This window comes from Phacochoerus africanus, chromosome 5 (genome assembly GCF_016906955.1).
Source record: "Phacochoerus africanus isolate WHEZ1 chromosome 5, ROS_Pafr_v1, whole genome shotgun sequence".
Taxonomy (NCBI): Eukaryota; Metazoa; Chordata; class Mammalia; order Artiodactyla; family Suidae; genus Phacochoerus; species Phacochoerus africanus.
The window spans coordinates 85,058,039-85,076,123 of record NC_062548.1 but is presented as its reverse complement, the minus strand read 5'-3'; the positions used below and the strand labels follow the sequence as shown (position 1 = coordinate 85,076,123).

Below are 18,085 nucleotides of genomic sequence, written 5' to 3'. Positions count from 1 at the left end.
AAAATACTTCCTGTTGAGTGATAACACGTGCAATTCAGAAAATACTAAGTATCTGTTGTGTGTCCATCACTCTGCTAGAATCTATGAAGGAAATAAATTAAAAAAAAATTTTTTTTTCTTTTTATGGCCACACTGCGGCATATGGAAGTTCCTAGGCTAGGAGTTGAATTGGAACTGCACCTGCCAGTGCAAGGCTGGATTTTTAACCAACTGAGCAAGGCTAGGGATTGAACCCATATCCTCACAGACACTGTGTTGGGTTCTATGTTGCTGAACCATGATAGAAACTGCAATTTTTTTTTTTAACTCCAAATTTTTTAAATATTTTATGTAATGTGATCCTGTCCTAAATGTAGGAATTCTTACATCCGTTTCCTGAATGTTGTGCTTAGGCAGTAGTCATTTTTTCAGTTCTTGTTTGGCTCATTCATCCAAAATAAATTTAGATAAATATGTTAGAGTTTATTGGTGATGTGATAATCTAAAGTTTTAGTAGGATGTGTTTTTTTTTTTTTTTTTAATTCAGAAACAACAGTCATTGTTTTCAGAAGAAGAAGAATATACTACCGGATCTGAGGTCACTGAAGATGAGGTTGGAGATGAAGAAGAAGTATCCAAGAAACAAAGTATGGATTTCTAAGTTAAAATCAAGTCTCATTTTTATGAATGATTGTATTCTGAAGGCTTCAATTCAAAGGATGAGGAATTGCCTTTATATGTCTATATGGTAGGTTACAACATGGAAAAAACATAAAGGAGGCCAAACTCCTCCAGATTCATCAAGATTGCCTAACCCTGATACTAACCCAGAGTACTTGGTATTATTATTATTTTTTTAACGTTAGCCATTCTAGTGGGTATATAGTTCTAGGCATCTTTTCATGTTCTTTTTGGCCATTGGTATATATTTTTTGTTAAGTATCTTTTTAAATCTTTTGCCAGGTTTTTAATTGATTGTTTGCCTTAATGAATTGTAAGAGTTCTTTATATATTTTTGGGTACAAATCCATATGTTTTGTTTTGAAGTCTAGTGGTGTGAGTCCTCCAAAATTATTCTTTTGTTTTAGTTTATTTTGGTTTATCTCTAGGTGCTTTGCTTTTCCTGTGCCTTTTAGAATGAGTGTGACTATTTCTCAAAAATATTCCTGGTATTTTTATTGGGATTGTGTTGAACCTGTATATTGGTTTTTTGGGTTTTTTTAAACAATGACAAGTCTTCCAATCCCATGAACACAGACTCTCTCTCCATTTAAGTCTTCTTTAATGTCTCTCAATAATGTTCTGTAGTTTAACTATGCAGATGTTGAACATCTTTTGTTAAATGTATTCCTAAGTTTTTTCTTAAGCTTTTATAAATGGAAGTAGGTTTTTAAATTTTTCCAATTGTTCATTAATGGTAATATTGAAATACTGATCTTTGTATCCCTTGACCATGGCTAAACTGACTTAATTTTTCTTTACCTATTAGATTCCTTTCCAGTAGTATGTCTTTAATATCTTTATCTTGCCTTCTAGCAATGGTTAGGATGTAAAGTTGAATGGAAGTGGTGAGAAGGTTCCCTTATGGCATAACTGGTTTTCTTTTTTGGCTACAGCTGTGGCACAGGCTGCAACCTCAGCAGCACAGGTTTGATCCCTTGCCCAGGAACTTCCACATGCCACAGGTGCAGCCAAAAAAAAAAAAAAAGGTGTCAAGAACAGACATTCTTGCCTCCTTCCTTATCTTAGAGAAAAGCATGCAATATTTAGCCATTGAGTATGTAATGTTAGTTGATGGTTTCTCATAATGCCCTTTTTCAGGTGGAGGACATTGTTTTCTATTTCTGATTTGCCAAGTTATTATAGTGAATGGGTGTTGATTTTTGTCAAATGCTTTTTCTCCATCTATTAAGATGATAATATAGTTTTTCTCCATTATTATATCAAAATGATGAATTAGATTGATTTTTTGACTGTTACATCAGTCTTCTAAGGTAAACTCCACTTGGTCATGAGGTGTTTTTCTTTTTATGTGCTGTATTTTACTTGCTCGTAGTTAGTTAAAGATTTTGTGTTCATTTCGTTTTGTTTGTCTATAATTTTCTTGTGATGTCTTCAAGTTTTGATATCAGGTTAATACTAACCTCATAAAATGAGTTGAAAAGTGTTGGCTTCTCTTTTCTGAAAGAATTTGTATAATATCTGTTTTTTGGGTTTTTTCTTTTTGTCTTTTTGCCATTTCTAGGGCTGCTCCTGCGGCATATGGAGGTTCCCAGGCTAGGGGTCGAATCGGAGCTGTAGCCACCAGCCTACACCACAGCCACAGCAACGCGGGATCTGAGCTGCGTCTGCAACCTATACCACAGCTCATGGCAACGCCGGATCCTTAACCCAGGGATTGAACCTGCCATCTCATGGTTCCTAGTCATTTTCGTTAACCACTGAGCCACACCGGGGAACTCCATTGTATAGTATTTGTATTCTTTCTACCATAAATGTATGATGAGATTCAATAGCGAAGTCATCTGGGCCTGGGGTTTTCTTTATAGGAAGGTTCTTAATTATATCTTTAATATGGTGCTATTCAAGTTTTCTGTTTCTTCTTTAATCTGTTTTGACAATTTTTGTCTTTCAAGGAATGGTCCATTTTATCCTAGTTGTCACATTTATTGGCATAAAGTTGCTCATGGTATTCCTTTTCTTTTTTCACATACTTCTGTGATTGCTATAGCTTTTTTGTGTTTTGATTTTTGACTTTGCCTGCACATGAAGAAGTTCCAGACCAGGGCTTAAACCCTCGCCACGGCAATGACAACATTGGATCCTTAACCCACTGAGCCATCAGGAAACTCCTTGTGGTATCTTCTTATTATCCTTTCCTACATGAAAGATCTCTAGTGAGGTCCCTCTTGCATTACTGATATTGATAATTTGTGTTTTATCTCTTTTCTTAATCAATTTAGCTAGAAGTTTATTAGTTTTATTGCTCTTTTCAGGAACCAGCTTTAGATTTCATTGACTTTCTCTATAGCTTGTCTGTTTCATATTTCATTGATTTTCATTCTTTTTTTTTTTCTCTCTTTTTGCTATTTATTGGGCCACTCCCATGGCATATGGAGGTTCCCAGGCTAGGGGTCTAATCGGAGCCGTAGCCACCAGCCTATGCCAGAGCCACAACAACGCAGGATCTGAGCCGCGTCTGCAACCTACACCACAGCTCACGGCAACGCCAGATCGTTAACCCACTGAGCAATGGCAGGGACCGAACCTGCAACTTCATGGTTCCTAGTCAGATTCATTAACCACTGTGCCACGACGGGAACTCCTGATTTTCATTCTTATATTTAGTGTTTCCTTGCTTGTAATTACTTTAGGCTTAATTTCTTTCTTTTTTTTTTTTTTTAGCTTCTTAAGGTAGAAACTTGCATCATATTTTTTTTACTTACCCTTTTTTCTAATGTAAGAATTTAAAGCTATAAGTTTCACTCTAAACACTGCTTTTAAGTATTCCCCACAGATTTTCATATATCTTGTTTCATATCCAATACAAAAATATTTTCAAATTTCCCTCATGATTTTGTCTTTGACCCACACATTTTTTAGTAATGTGTTTAATTTCTAAATATTTTCAGATTCTTCTGTATTCTTTTCAATTATAGGTTTCTTTCTTTCTTTTTTTTTTCTTTTCAGGGCCACACCCATAGCATATGGAGGTTCCCAGGCTAGGGGTCCAATCAGAGCTGTTGCTGCCGGCCTACACCAGAGCCACAGCAACGTCAGGTCCAAGCCACGTCTGCAACCTACACCACAGCTCATGGCAATGCTAGTTCCTTAACCCACTGAGTGAGGCCAGAGATCGAACCCACAAGCTCATGGTTCTTAGTCAGATTTGTTTCCTCTGCGCCACAGCAGGAACTCCCAGTTATAGATTTCTAATTTAATTCCATCATGGTGAGAAAATATACTGTTTGTTTGTGGTATCATACTTAAATTTATTGAGACATATTCCAGATATGCATGAAAAGAATGTGAATCTGCTGTTATTGGTGGAGTGGTCTGTAAATGGAGGGTCAAGGTGGTTTGATTTTTCTGATACAAGCCTTCTGTAATCATGCTCATTTTCTGCCTACTTATTGTGTCAATTAGTAAGATACTAGTGCTATAATCTCGTTATAATTATTTATGTATTTTTCCTATCAATCTCAGTTTTTGCTTTGTGTATGTTAGCTCTTTATGATTAAGGACATATACATTTATAATTAATTGACATTTTATCATGGTATATCCCTCTTCGTCCAAAGTAAAACTGCTTATCTTAAAGTCTGTTTTGTTTAATATTCACATAATCTGCTCCAGATTTCTTCCGTTTACCATTTGGATGACATATCTTTTTTCTATACTTTTATTTTCAACCTCTTCGTGTTTTTTTGATTTAAAGTGCATGTCTTGTAGATATCATATTGTTAGAAATTGCTCTTTTATCCAGTTTGACAGTCTCTGTATTTTGATAAGAACACTTATTCCATTTATATTCTCAGATATTTTGTTTCTGTTTCCCCTTTCCTGCTTTTTTTTGTGCTAAGAAAATAATTTTAGTATCTTATTTAGTTATATTTCTTTGCATTTGATCTAAAGATTACAACATACCTCTTTAACCTGTCTCAGTCTACTTAAAGCTCCAGGTAAAATATAAGAACCTTAAAATAATGTTATTGTTTTACTTGCCTCCGCTTCTTTATGCTATCATTGTCATATATATTAACAGTGATATGATTTTTGCTTTAAACAGTTGTATGTCATTTAGAGAAGAAAACAAGAAAAAAGTATACATTTTAGTCTTTTATATTTACCCATGTTTACTATTTCTCTTTGTATCATCTGATGTTATTTTCTTTCACTCTGAAGGTCTTCTTTCATTATTTCCTATAGTGCAGGTATAGTAGTGAATTCTTGTTTTTAATTTATCTGAAAATGAAAATGTCTTTATTTCACTTTTGTTTTTGAAGTACAGTTTTATCCATACAGAATTCTTGGTTAACAATTATTTTTTTCAGAGTTCCCGTCGTGGCGCAGTGGTTAACGAATCCAACTAGGAACCATGAGGTTGCGGGTTCGATCCCTGGCCTCGTTCAGTGGGTTAACGATCCGGCGTTGCCGTGAGCTGTGGTGTAGGTTGCAGACGCGGCTCGGATCCTGCGTAGCTGTGGCTCTGGCGTAGGCCGGCGGCTACAGCTCCGATTAGACCCCTAGCCTGGGAACCTCCATATGCCGCGGGAGCGGCCCAAGAAATGACAAAAAGACAAAAAAAAAAACCCAATTTTTTTCTTTAAGCACCTTTCATTGTCTTCTGGCCTCCGTTGTCTCTGATAAGAAGGTCAGTCATTGTGATAAAATTGTGTAATGTGCCCTTTTAATCTTGTTGCTTTCAAAATTTTCTTTTTATATTTTAGAAGCTTGACTGTGATATGCCTAGAGGTGGTTTTCTTTGTGTTTATCTTAGTTGAGATGTGTTGAGCTTCTTGAATCTATAAATTAATGTTTTTAATAACATTCGGGGTATCTTACAGTCATTATTTCTTTAAGCATTTTTTTCTACTCCTTTCTATTCATTTTCTGGAGCTCCAATACACATATGTTAGGCCTTTGATGTTATCCCACAGTTCTTTACGGCTGAGGGTTTTTTTTTTTCTTCTTCAGTCATCTCTCTATTTTTTTAATTGAATAATTTCCAGTGCTTAACTTCATGTTCACTCATTCACTTGTCTGCCATTTCAGATTTTCTCTTGAGCCTATCTAGTACATTTATTCATTTCAGTTAGTTGCTTCTCGGCTCTAGAATTTCCCCCAGTTCTTCTTTTAGAGTTTACATTTCTCTGTTAAGATTCTCTATGTGCTTTAGCAATACTACCATTTTTCCTTTGAACATATTTATAATAGTTTCTTTGAAGTTATTTTCTCCCAAGTCCAACATGCTAACCCTCTCAGAATCAGTTTTTATTGTTTCTTTTCTGAGTGGGTCCTATGTTTCACTTTCTTTATCTCATAACTTTTTGGGTGAAAATTGGGCATTGTAGATTATCTTTGTACAACTCTGAAATGTTTTGTTCTTCTGAGAATTGTTGGGATTTTTGTTCAGTTCAAGTTAATTGCTTACAAGAACCAAACTGCAGAATCTGTCGTTCTCCCCCAACTCCCTCCCCCCTACCCCAGAATGCAGTGGGTGGTGTCTCTGCACAGCTTTGTTTGGCAGCTCACTGCTACTGCTGCTTTAGTTTGGCCCACAACCACCACCGCCGCCAAGGGCCACACCAGCCTGTGTAGTTTTGTCATTAGCCAAGGATTTGGACAGAATTTTTATTCAGATTTGGAGGCTCACACCTGCTTAGTGGTTTCCTTGCTCTAGGGGGCCCCTCTGGATTTCTAGTTATTTTTCCAGTCCGATGTTTGACCTCTGATACCTCAAGCTAATAAAGACTTCAAGCCAATAAGACTTCTGCTCTCAGGAACTCCCACTGTGACACAATGGGATTGGGACGTCTTGGGAGCGCTGGGACAAGCATTCGATCCCCTGGCCCCAGCACAGTGTGTTGAGCATTACCGCAGTTGCAACTTGAGTGTCAACTGTGGCTCAGATCTGAACCCTGGCCTGGGAACCCCATATGCCATGGGGCTGCCAAAAATGGAAAAGTAAGACATAGGCTCTCAGAAATTCAAGGCAGGGAGAAATCGTTTAGTCAAAGGCATAAGAAACCCCCACATCCCACAAAGAGCAGTTCTATCTTGCAGGGGTCAACACCTGACCCTAGTTTCTGCTTGACTTTTCTTTTCTTTTCTTCTCTTTTCTCTTCTTTTCTTTTTTCATATTTGAGCTGCTAGAGTTCCCAGGCCAAGGATCAGGTCCAAGCCACAGTCATTACCTAAGCGGCTGGATCTGGGCAGGGGGTCAAACCTGTGACCCAGCGTTCCCAAGATGCTGCTGATCCCATTGTGCCACAGCAGGAACTCCTCTGCTTAACTTTTTAGCTGGGCTGCCTAGGGTCTCCCATATGCTTGTATCATTCCACACTCAGCTAGGAATTTGGGCAGACTTTATACTCATATTTTTGATCTCAGATCTGTGACTTTCTGCTTCCAAATCTTTCCCTTTAAATTTCCAGCTTCTCTGAAGCTTTGAACTCTATCATCTCCCTGGGACTGAAGGCTGTAATTTTCCTCCTCGAGCTGGGGGGGTAGGGGCGTGCCCTCAGACAAGAAAGCCACAAACTGACAGTTCTTGCCTCTTGCATCTTTCAAATGTAAACATCGAACTTTGTCTTCATTATTTGCCACTACCCACGGATGGTTGGTTGTTAATATTTTTGTTCTGTTATCATTGTTTTTTGGAAGGAATTGTCCAATCTTTTCACATTGTGATTATCATACATCCCACCTTATCATGGCTTTTAAAAAGCAGCATTATAACTCTTAGTAATCTCCTGCTTTAGCAAAGAGAGACACATGTCAGGGGCTCAAGCTTGCCAGCAGGCAAATAAATTTATCTCGATTATTGTTGTTGTTTTGTTTTTATTCTCTTGTCTTCAAAGTTATCTTTTATATAGCACATTTTATAGGTTTTTCATTTATGATGATATAAAGTTTCCCTTTTAAATGATAGAGCAAAAAGTGTGAAGATGATGCATAAATAATTGATATTTGGGAAACAGTGATCCAATGTATTATTCTTACCTTCAAACATTGTCTTTAGAGAAATACCTTTTCCCCCTCCCTATTTTCTGCCTCTCTGTCCTCTGCTAAACTGTCAGCCAGAATAAATTGAGACTGTTGACTACAGGAATGCCCTAGTTAGGAATATAGTTGTCCCAAATCTGCTTTTCCCCCAAATCCTTTCTGTCCTACCTCCATTTTCACTTTCATGGCTCCACTTGCTGCATGAACAAGACATTTTAAAGATTTTTTTGTGGAGTTCCTGCTGTGGCACAACAGTATTGGCCATGTCTTGGGTGTGCTAGGAATGCAGCTTTAATCCCCAGCCTGGTTCAGTGGGTAAAGGATCTGGCATTACTGCACCTGCAGCTTAGGTTGGGACTGCACCTAAGATCTGGTCCCTGGCCCAGGAACTCCATATGCTGCAGGGCAGCCAAAAAAGAAAAAAAAAAAAGATTTTTGGTTTTCCGTTTTTGCTTCTGTCTTTTTGCACTGCACCTGCAGCATATGCAGATTCCCAGGCTAGGGGGTCAAATCAGAGCTACAGCTGCTGGCCTACACCACAGCCACAGCAACACCAGATACGAGCTGTGTCTGCAACCTACGCCACAGCTCACAGCAATGCTGGGTCCTTAACCCACTGAGTGAGGCCAGGATGAACCTGCATCCTCATGGATACTAGTCAGATTTGTTTCTGCTGAGCCACGGCAGGAACTCCTATAGTAATTTTTTGTATTAAAAATTTTGAATTAGGAGATGACTTCACTGTCAAATTAGACTCAGAGAAATAAATATGTGGTTTCCCCACATTTTTCTATATTTCATTTCACTGGGACTTTGAAATCATTGCCCTCATTTCCCCCTCCCCAAAGATTTTCATCAAATAGAACAGAGAAAAGTAATTAAAATGAACCTCCATAAAGCACTTTCAGTTTGACTTCTCCCTATATTTACTTTGATCCAAAGGTAATTTGTTAGTTTTAAAAAACAGTGTTTTTTGGAGTTCCCATTGTGGTGCACCAGAAACGAATCCAACTAGTATCCAAGAGGATGTGGCTTCAACCCCTGGCCTTGCTCAGTGGGTGGGGAATCCAGTGTTGCTGTGAGCTGTGATGTAGGTTGCAGACGTGGTTTGGATCCTGTGTTGCTGTGGCTCTGCATAGGCCATCAGCTACAACTCCTGATTCGACCTCTAGCCTGGGAACCTCCATATGCCGTGAGTGTGGTCCTAAAAAGCAAAAAAAGAAAAAAAGAAAAATTATTTTCCAGTGGTTTTATTGTTTGGATTTGACAAGTACATTGGAGAAGTATATGGGACTTATGCTCATATCATTGACCTTCTGTTACCAGGGAAAAAGGAGAAGCCAAAGAAATTCACTAAACAACCAAAAAAGCAGATGTCTTCACCCTGTGGTCAGAAGAAAGAAAAGGCATTGGAGAAGGTAATTCTGTATTATCCATTACTGTTCTAAAGTTCATATAGAGAAGTAAGCAAGCAAATATAGCCAAGAAAAATCTGAAAAAGCAGAGTAGCGAGTACCACAGTGGAATGCTAGCAGTGTAACATGAGTGAAGAGGCATTCCCTCGTGACAGAGTGGATAAAGGATCCAGCATTGTTACTGCAGTGGCTTGGGTCACTGCTGTGGCGCAGGTTCAATCCCTGGCCTAGGAACTTTTGCATGCCACTGGCGTAGCCAAAAAAAAAAAAAAAAAGAGTGAAGAACCTCTGTAAAAATTGAAAGATCTCTAAGGTGAATTGACACATGAGGAAAGGAGAGCGCGGAGCACAATGTATAGTGGCATGTTATGCTACCACTTATGTAGAGGAGATGAAGGAATATCTCTGATCTTCCTTGTATATCTGTAAAATATCTGATAAGATTGTTTGCCTTAAAGGAAGGGAACTGAATGTCTTGGGGACCAAGACTTTTTAACTGTATGTGCTATTTGTCCTTTTTGGATTTTGAACCAGTATTACTTATTCAGAAAATAAAGTAGGCTTTAAAATGTTTAAATAAATTATATTATATGACGTTTTAAAATTATTCTTTTTTTCCTCATGCCTTCAAAGGAAGGGGTAAAAAGCCAGGTAGGAACAAAAGGACAGTATAACTATAGTTGGCTAAAAGATAAACTGTGGGTTCCAAAAATGTGTGAAAAGCTGGGGTTGAGACAAATTCCACACAATTACATTGGACAAGTTGTACGTCCATCTCCATGTTAAGGACCACAGGCATAGAATGAGTGAATTCTAAAAGATTGCGTGGGGGTGTGGGGGGGAGGGTGCCACCACATTAGACAGATAAAGCTGGGTTCTTATTTCTAGGTCTGTTTCTCTTTGAACAAATTTCTTAACTTCTCTGAAGCTGTTGTATTATAGAGATAATAATACCACCTCTCTCACATGGTTGTTTCAAGGCTTCAATGAAAGAATGCTTGTAACGCCCTTGGTAGAGTATCTTGCACTTAATAAATGTAAACTCTTTTTATTATTACCTGTGTAACACGCATCAGTAAATATATTCTAATTGGACCTTAATGTCTGCTTTTTTTTAGTCAGCGTCTAGAGATGCATCTCCTTTCATGTGAGTATGGCTCCTTAATCCAATCAGATATCCACTCTAAAAGCATCAGTACTAATTTTCATTGATTTTTTCAATAGCGTGAGTATGCAGAAGAATAAGTGGGATGCCACAAGATCCTTAAGATTCAACCAAGACGCACAAAGAGAAGATGGTAAGTGTTATTTGGATAAAATTAGGTATAAATGACCATGATAGGAACTTTTTATTTTATGAAGTATGTTCAGTAGCTTTTAAGGTTCTAATTGGAATAAGACCCAGAATTAGCACCTTCCCTTAGGCATTGACCAGAGTTTTATTACTGGACAATCCAAGTAATATATTGTTTTATGCATCTGTGGTTACGAATTCTCTCAGATTGACTTTTGCTCACTACTTCCACTCTAAAGAAAACTGAATATGTTTTCACCTGATTTACAGTAATTTTAAAAGCAGTACAGTTACCTGTGTATGAGCCGTTTTGCCACTTGGAGCCTAAAATTCTTCAAAGATAAATAGGTATATGTATCTATAAATAATATCCAATGGTATTTTCATAAACTCTTGATGATTGTAATCTTTAAGAAATAAATAAAACGTCCTCATAAAAAGTAAGTTTTATGAATTTCTACCTTCAGATCAGCGGCGGATGTCTGAAATTACAGGGCACCTAATAAAAATGAGATTGGGTGATCTGGACCGAGTCAAGTCAAAGGAAGCAAAAGAAGTAAGAATTGTGTACTGTGCTTGCTTATATATTCCTTCCTACTTTATTTTCATCAAGAGTATAAAGAGATTTTAGGCAGAATTTTAAAAGATAAGATATTTTTATGTATTATATTCTGTACCAATTAGCCAGTTCATTTACATAAAAGTTTTTCCCCACCTTTTATTATCCCTAGTCCATAGAGTCGTCTGTAACATACAGAGTAAAGTACATTGTCCTTGGAAGTGTAATGTCCCACCAAGAGGAGGTTAATTCTATGCATTTCTGACTATCCAGAGGGTGGCTTCCTGGACGTAGCTGATTTTGATCAATTCTGCATGAATGCTTGGATGTTATCTTTATTTTTTGTTTGTTTGTTTTATGATTTTTACTTTTTCCGTTATAGTTGATTTACAGTGTCAGTTATATCAGTTTCTACTGTACAGCAAGGTGACCTAGTTATATGTATAGGTATATCTCCTTTTTCTCACGTTATCTTCCACCACATTCCATCACAAGTGACTAGATGCAGTTCTGTGCTATACAGCAGGATCTCATTGTTTATCCATTCCAAATTCAATAGTTAGCATCACATTGTTTATCCATTCCAATGCAGTAGTTTGACCCAGGCTCCTAGCCATCCCACTCCGTCCCCATCCCCCTTGGCAACCACACGTCTGTTCTCCAAGTCCATGAGTTTCTTTTCTGTGGAAAGGTTCATCTGTGCTGTATATTAGATTCCAAATATAAGTGATATCATAGTATTTGTCTTTCTCTTTCTGACTTATTTTACTTAGTATGAGAGTCTCTAGTTCCATCCATGTTGCTGCAAATGGCATTATTTTGTTTTTTTTTTTTTTATGGCTGAGTAGTATTCCATTGTGTATAAATACCACATCTTAATCCATTCATCTATCAATGGACATTTAGGTTGTTTCCATGTCTTGGCTATTGTAAATAGTGCTGCAGTGAACAATGGGTGCATGTATCTTTTTCAAGGAAAGTTTTGTCTGGATATATGCCCAAGAGTGGGATTACTGGGTCATATGGTAGTTCTGTATTTAGTTTTCTGAGGTATCTTCATACTGTTTTCCATAGTGGTTGTGCCAGTTTATGTTCTCACCAGCAGTGTAGGAGGGTTCCCTTTTCTCCCACACCTTTCCAGCATTTGTTATTTGTTGACTCGTTAATGATGGCCATTCGGGCAGGTGTGAGCTCGTATCGGATGGTAGTTTTGATTTGCATTTCTCTAATAATTAGTGATGTTGAGCATTTTTTCATGTGCTTATTGGCCATCTGTATATCTTCTTTGAAGAAAGGTCTGTTCAGGTCTTTTGCCCATTCTTCAATTGGGTTGTTGGGTTTTTTGCTTAGATATTATCTTTAAAAGTGTTATTTTGCTGAAAATGATGACTAGCAAAACCTATACTTTTACTAGAATTACATGTTAGTCATATTATCATCATCATTGGTATTGGTATTATATATTCACAATAACTCTTGCCCCTAATTATTTAAAAATTTAATCCCCTATAAAAGTTCTAAAAGAAAACATAGGAAAAACATCTTTTTTTTTTTAAAGTAGCTTTTATTTTATTTTATTTTTGTCTTTTTGTTGTTGTTGTTATTGTTGTTGTTGTTGTTGTTGCTATTTCTTGGGCCGCTCCCGCGGCATATGGAGGTTCCCAGGCTAGGGGTCAAATTGGAGCTGTAGCCACCGGCCTACGCCAGAGCCACAGCAACGCGGGATCCGAGCCGCGTCTGCAACCTACACCACAGCTCACGGCAACGCCGGATCGTTAACCCACTGAGCAAGGGCAGGGACCGAACCCGCAACCTCATGGTTCCTAGTCGGATTCGTTAACCACTGCGCCACGACGGGAACTCCAGGAAAAACATCTTTATCACCATGGGTTGGACAAACATTTCTTAATTGCAACCCAGAAGCATGATCCACAAAAAAATTGGCAAATTGGACTTCAATTTAAAACTTTGTCTTTTTGCAAAACTCTACATAAAAGAGACACTTGCACATGTTCACTGCAGCACTATTCACAATAGCCAGGACATGGAAACAACCCAAATGTCCATCGACAGATGATCGGATTCAGAAGATATGGTATAGATACACAATGGAATACTACGCAGCCATAAAAAAGAATGACATAATGCCATTTGCAGCAACATGGATGGAACTAGAGAATCTCATACTGAGTGAAATGAGCCAGAAAGACAAAGACAAATACCATATGATATCACTTGTAACTGGAATCTAATATCCAGCACAAATGAACATCTCCTCAGAAAAGAAAATCATGGACTTGGAGAAAAGACTTGTGGCTGCCTGATGGGAAAGGGAGGGAGTGGGAGGGATCGGGAGCTTGGGGTTATCAGAGACAACTTAGAATAGATTTACAAGGAGATCCTGCTGAGTAGCATTGAGAAGTTTGTCTAGATACTCATGTTGCAACAGAACAAAGGGTGGGGGAAGAAAATGTAATTGTAATGTATACATGTAAGGATAACTTGATCCCCTTGCTGTACAGTGGGAAAATTAAAAAAAAATGTAAAAAAAAAAACTTCGTCTTTTTGAAAGGCATTATTAACAGAAGGAAAAGAAAAGCCATGAACTATGAGAAAAAAATATATATATATAATATTTATCTCAAAAGATTTGTGTCCAGAATACATTAAAAATTCTCAAAACTCAGTGATAAATAATCCAATAAAAATAAGTGGGCAAAAGATGAACCATACACTTCATGAAAGAAGGGATACAGGTGGCGGATAAGCACAGGAAAAGATTCAACATAGTCATTAGGGAAATGTAAATTAAAACCTCAGTGAGATACCACTATATACCAACTAGAATGTCTAAAATTTCTTTTAAACATAGTGGTGTGGATATAGAGCATCTGGAACTCTCATATATAACTAGTAAGGATGCAAAAAGGAATGACCACTTTGGAAAACAGTTTGGCAGTTTATTGTACACTAAACAGATCAGTTCACACACATTTTTATAGTGGCTTTGTTTAGAATTGCCAAAAACTAGAAACAACCCAAATGTCCCTTACCTGGTAAATGAATAAAACTGTGGTACATATAAAAAAGAATGAGGAGTTCCCATTGTGGCGCAGCGGAAACAAATCCGACTAGGTTGCAGGTTCGATCCCTGGCCTCGCTCAGTGGGTTAAGGATCCGGCGTTGCTGTGAGGTGTGGTGTAGGTTGCAGACGTGGGTCAGATCTGGCATGCTGTGGCTCTGGCGCAGGCTGCTGGCTACAGCTCCAATTAGACCCCTAGCCTGGGAACCTCCATGTGCCATGGGTGCAGCTCTAAAAAAGGACAAAAGATAAAAAAAAAAAAAGAATGAGCTACTGATACATAGGTGAATCGCCTACACATTATGCTAAGTGAAAAAAACCAAAGATTCAAAAGGCTATGGACTAGGTGACTCCATTTGTAATAATGTTCTAGAAAATGCAAAACTGTAGAGACATAAAATAGATCAGTGCTTCCCAGGAATTGGTGGTATCACACTGGCACAAGGGAATTTTCTTGGGGGTAATGGAACTGTTTTGTCTCCATTGTAACAGTGGTTACACAACTCTATGCATTTGTCAGAACTCAGAACCGTATATTAAAAAAGGTGAATTTTACTTATTAAAATACATACAGGAGTTCCCATCATGGCTTAGTGTTAACGGATCCGACTAGGATCCATGAGGATGTGGGTTCGATCCCTGGTTGCTCAGTGGTTTAAGGATCCAGCGTCAGCATTGCTGTGAGCTGTGGTATAGGTCACAGATGTGGCTCGGATCCTGCATTGCTGTGGCTGTGGCATAGGCTAGCAGCTGTAGCTCTGATTCAACCCCTAGCCTGGGAACCTCCACATGCCATGGATGTGACCCTCAAAAGACAAAAAATAAAAAGTAATTATTTTAAAAAGAATACATATAATTCAAAGAGCCTGAATTATAAAAATCAAAATTAACTTCCTTCTAAATTAAAAAGTCATACCATTTCAGAGTTCCCTGGAGGCTCAACAGGTTAAGGATCTGGCATTGTCGCTGCTGTGACTCAGGTTCAGTCCCTGGCCCAGGAACTTCCACATGCCCTGGGCACAGCCAAGAAAAAAAAATACCATTTCAACAAAGCAGAGCTGCTATTGGTTCCACAAAGATAATAACTTAACCTTGCTCCTTTACTCTGCAGTTTGCAGGAGGTATTTATTCCAGGCTTGAAGCGCAAATCAAGGCCTCAGTGCCTGTCAATGCACGGCAGAGCAGCTCAGAGAAAAACACCAGGTAAGTAAGCATAAATGAATTCAGAATGCCCCTGGCTTTGAAGTGATGTATCTATATATAGAGATATATATATATAATTTTTTGTGATATATATCTATATATAGATATGTATGTATATATATATGTAATTTTTATGAAAAAAATCATATGAACACTAGAAGCACATAATTTGATTTTAGTTTTATTTTGTTTCAGAGACTAGATCATCAGGAAATTGATCAGAACCATATTTTAATTTAAAAGTTAAGACTTTAAAAGGTCATGAACAAACATTTAATGAAAGTGTGGTTTTTAAATTTTTTGTTTATTGACTCAGCTGTTTTGAGCCAGCTGCTGATGAAAATGTGAGCTATAGAGCTACTGTGAATTAGCAGGATTTTTATACTGTTTGTAGGTTATATATGACTACTTTGTATAAATCATTGAAATCTTATTCATTGTATTTCTCTTAATAAAATCTAACTTACGGGTCTTGTGTCATTTTACCTCACAAATTTTATTTGAAAGATAAACAGTTACTAAAATTTGATCATCAGTGCTACAGGTCCAAATGCCTTATCTGCAGTTCTGAAATCCAGAAAGCTCAGAAACCCAAAAGTTTTTTCATACATTTATGGCAACTCAAGCCCAATCTGAGCTACTATGGTGCTGTTTATAGTTTTTATTTACCATATCATCTGCTCCGAAGTAATTATCTGAATTCCAGAGTACATCTTTTGTAAGAGTTTTTGCAAATGGATTATGGAGTTACATGAAGTTTCATTAAACTTTGACATTGTCAAACAATCATAACCTAAAGCAGTAGCAACTTCCTATTACTTCAGAAGCACTTCTGACCTTCTTTTCTGTTTAAAAAATCTAGGTCTAAAAGTCGTTTTGGTCAAAGTCGTCCTGCCTAAAGTACCTTAATATATAACTAAGAAGATAGAAGACACACCTCTGGACATCTGAAATTGCTCACTTCTTGAAGATATTCAGAAAGATGACATCTAAATGTTTTAAGTTATTTATTATTCTTGCAAGCCACATAAATCATAGTGCTGAGGGAACTGTATTCAGTAGGTCATAGTGAAACTTGTTAAGGCTAATTTTCCTTTGGTGTAATATGCTAGGCAAATTGGCATACTTAAGGCACCTAGTATTTGTTATCCTTAATTTATTTGAAAGAGGCCTAAACTCTCAAGTAGCTAAGAGCTTTTTAAGACCTTAAAAAATTAGGGCACAACTGGTAGTGGTAGTAGCGGTGTGCACTGATTATGTCTTTTGGGCTGTGAATCTTGTGATAGCATTGAGAACTTCAATTTGTATGATGAAATTTCCAATGATGCTAATTTTAGGTTTGCATGATTATTAATGAGTGACAGTCTCAAGACTGCATTAAATAAGGTTTCAAGGGAGGTATTTCCTGTGTTGGGCAGAAGGCTTAATTTTTTTCCGTGTTATTCCATAGGAAGCACAATGTTAATCCAATTCTTTATTTATTTATTTTTTTCAGTTCTTACTGCTTATTTATTGGTCATCTGAGCTGGAACTACTATTATCTCTTTCTTCTTTAAAGCTAGTGCCATTCTGAATTTGTTAAAATAACTGTTGATAGTTTTAGGACAGTTAACTATTTCAGTTGTATGAGACACCCACTGTTCAGTTCTCAGGGTGCTAAAACTCAGTCATGTTTCAGTAGCTACTCAAATAGCCCCTTAAGACAGTTTACAGTTGGTTATTACCTTAGAGATGTCTAGAAGGGAAGATACACAAATGCTTTTGATGGATAAAAAATTGCACATATTGAAGAGAAATCAAAATAAAATTCTATTCTATAGATCATGTTTTAATTTTTTTAACTAAGGAGAGAGAGTCCTCAGGGAAAATTTGTTCTAAACTATAAGGATATAAAAATTGTGTGTTTGGAAATTACTTACATGTAGCTCTTTAAGATGCATTGTTTCTATTTTTAGTTTTCTTTTGCCTCAATTTTGAAACTTCTTCAGATTACTAGAGAACAGACGTTTTTGTTTGTTTGTTTTTTGGGGGTTTTGGCCACACTCTTGACATATGGAAGTTCCCAGACCAGGGATCGAACCCAAGCCACAGCTCTGACAACACTGGATTCTTAACCCGCTGTGCCACAAGGAACGCCTAGAGAATAGACTTTAATAAGTGTATGACAGAACAGCACTTTCTATTGAAATGTCAAAGTGTTATACTCAGTTTACCCGTACAGAAATCATTTTTAATGAGTGTTTCAGTTAGTAAATGAAGCTAGATTGTATTTGATGTTATATTTGTGACTCTGCCAAGATTTCTGAACTTCCGTTTGGAAATTTTGTTGCAGTTGGTATTTTTCAATTGTTTGATATTTTTGAAATAGATTATAAAATTTTTATTTTCAAAAAAATATATTTTATAGTACGTGATCTGTACACCCTCTTAAATACCACAGTCTTGCTTAGTTTACTGTGTTCTCTGATCAAAAGGGTTTAGGTTTATACATGGTATATGGTGCTGTCATGGTCACAAATAAAGAGAAAAATGGGGAGCTCCCTGGTGGCCTAGCAGTTAAGGATTCAGTGTTGTTACTCTTGTGGCTCAGGTTCAATCCCTGGCCCTGGGAACTTCTGCATGCCGCTGACGTCAGAAAAGAAAAGATAAAAGAGGAAAATATGTTTGTTTGATTTTTAACTAATGGTAACAAGGCAAGTTATTTCTCCCCTGGGGAACTGTAGCACTGAATTGATTTTCACAAACAGAATTTATCAGAATTTGATTTTCTTCAGAATGTGCTGTTTATTTTGTTAATGTCTGTCTGTAGTTCATAGCACAGGTAC

The 18,085-nt window shown here is 37.3% G+C and overlaps 1 protein-coding gene across 2 annotated transcripts in view; it reads left to right on the top strand.

Moving 5' to 3' along the window:
- The window catches only part of SANBR (SANT and BTB domain regulator of CSR), a 68,412-nt gene extending 50,581 nt beyond the window's left edge, over positions 1–17,831 (top strand). For both annotated transcript variants that reach the window (XM_047782004.1, XM_047782005.1), the window contains 7 exons: positions 527–626; positions 9,034–9,125; positions 10,241–10,269; positions 10,347–10,420; positions 10,884–10,972; positions 15,169–15,260; positions 16,123–17,831. In XM_047782004.1, the coding sequence (XP_047637960.1) occupies positions 527–626; positions 9,034–9,125; positions 10,241–10,269; positions 10,347–10,420; positions 10,884–10,972; positions 15,169–15,260; positions 16,123–16,159 (513 nt within the window). In that variant the 3' untranslated portion in view covers positions 16,160–17,831. The remainder of the gene's footprint in view (positions 1–526; positions 627–9,033; positions 9,126–10,240; positions 10,270–10,346; positions 10,421–10,883; positions 10,973–15,168; positions 15,261–16,122) is intronic.
- The last annotated feature ends 254 nt before the right edge of the window (positions 17,832–18,085 follow it).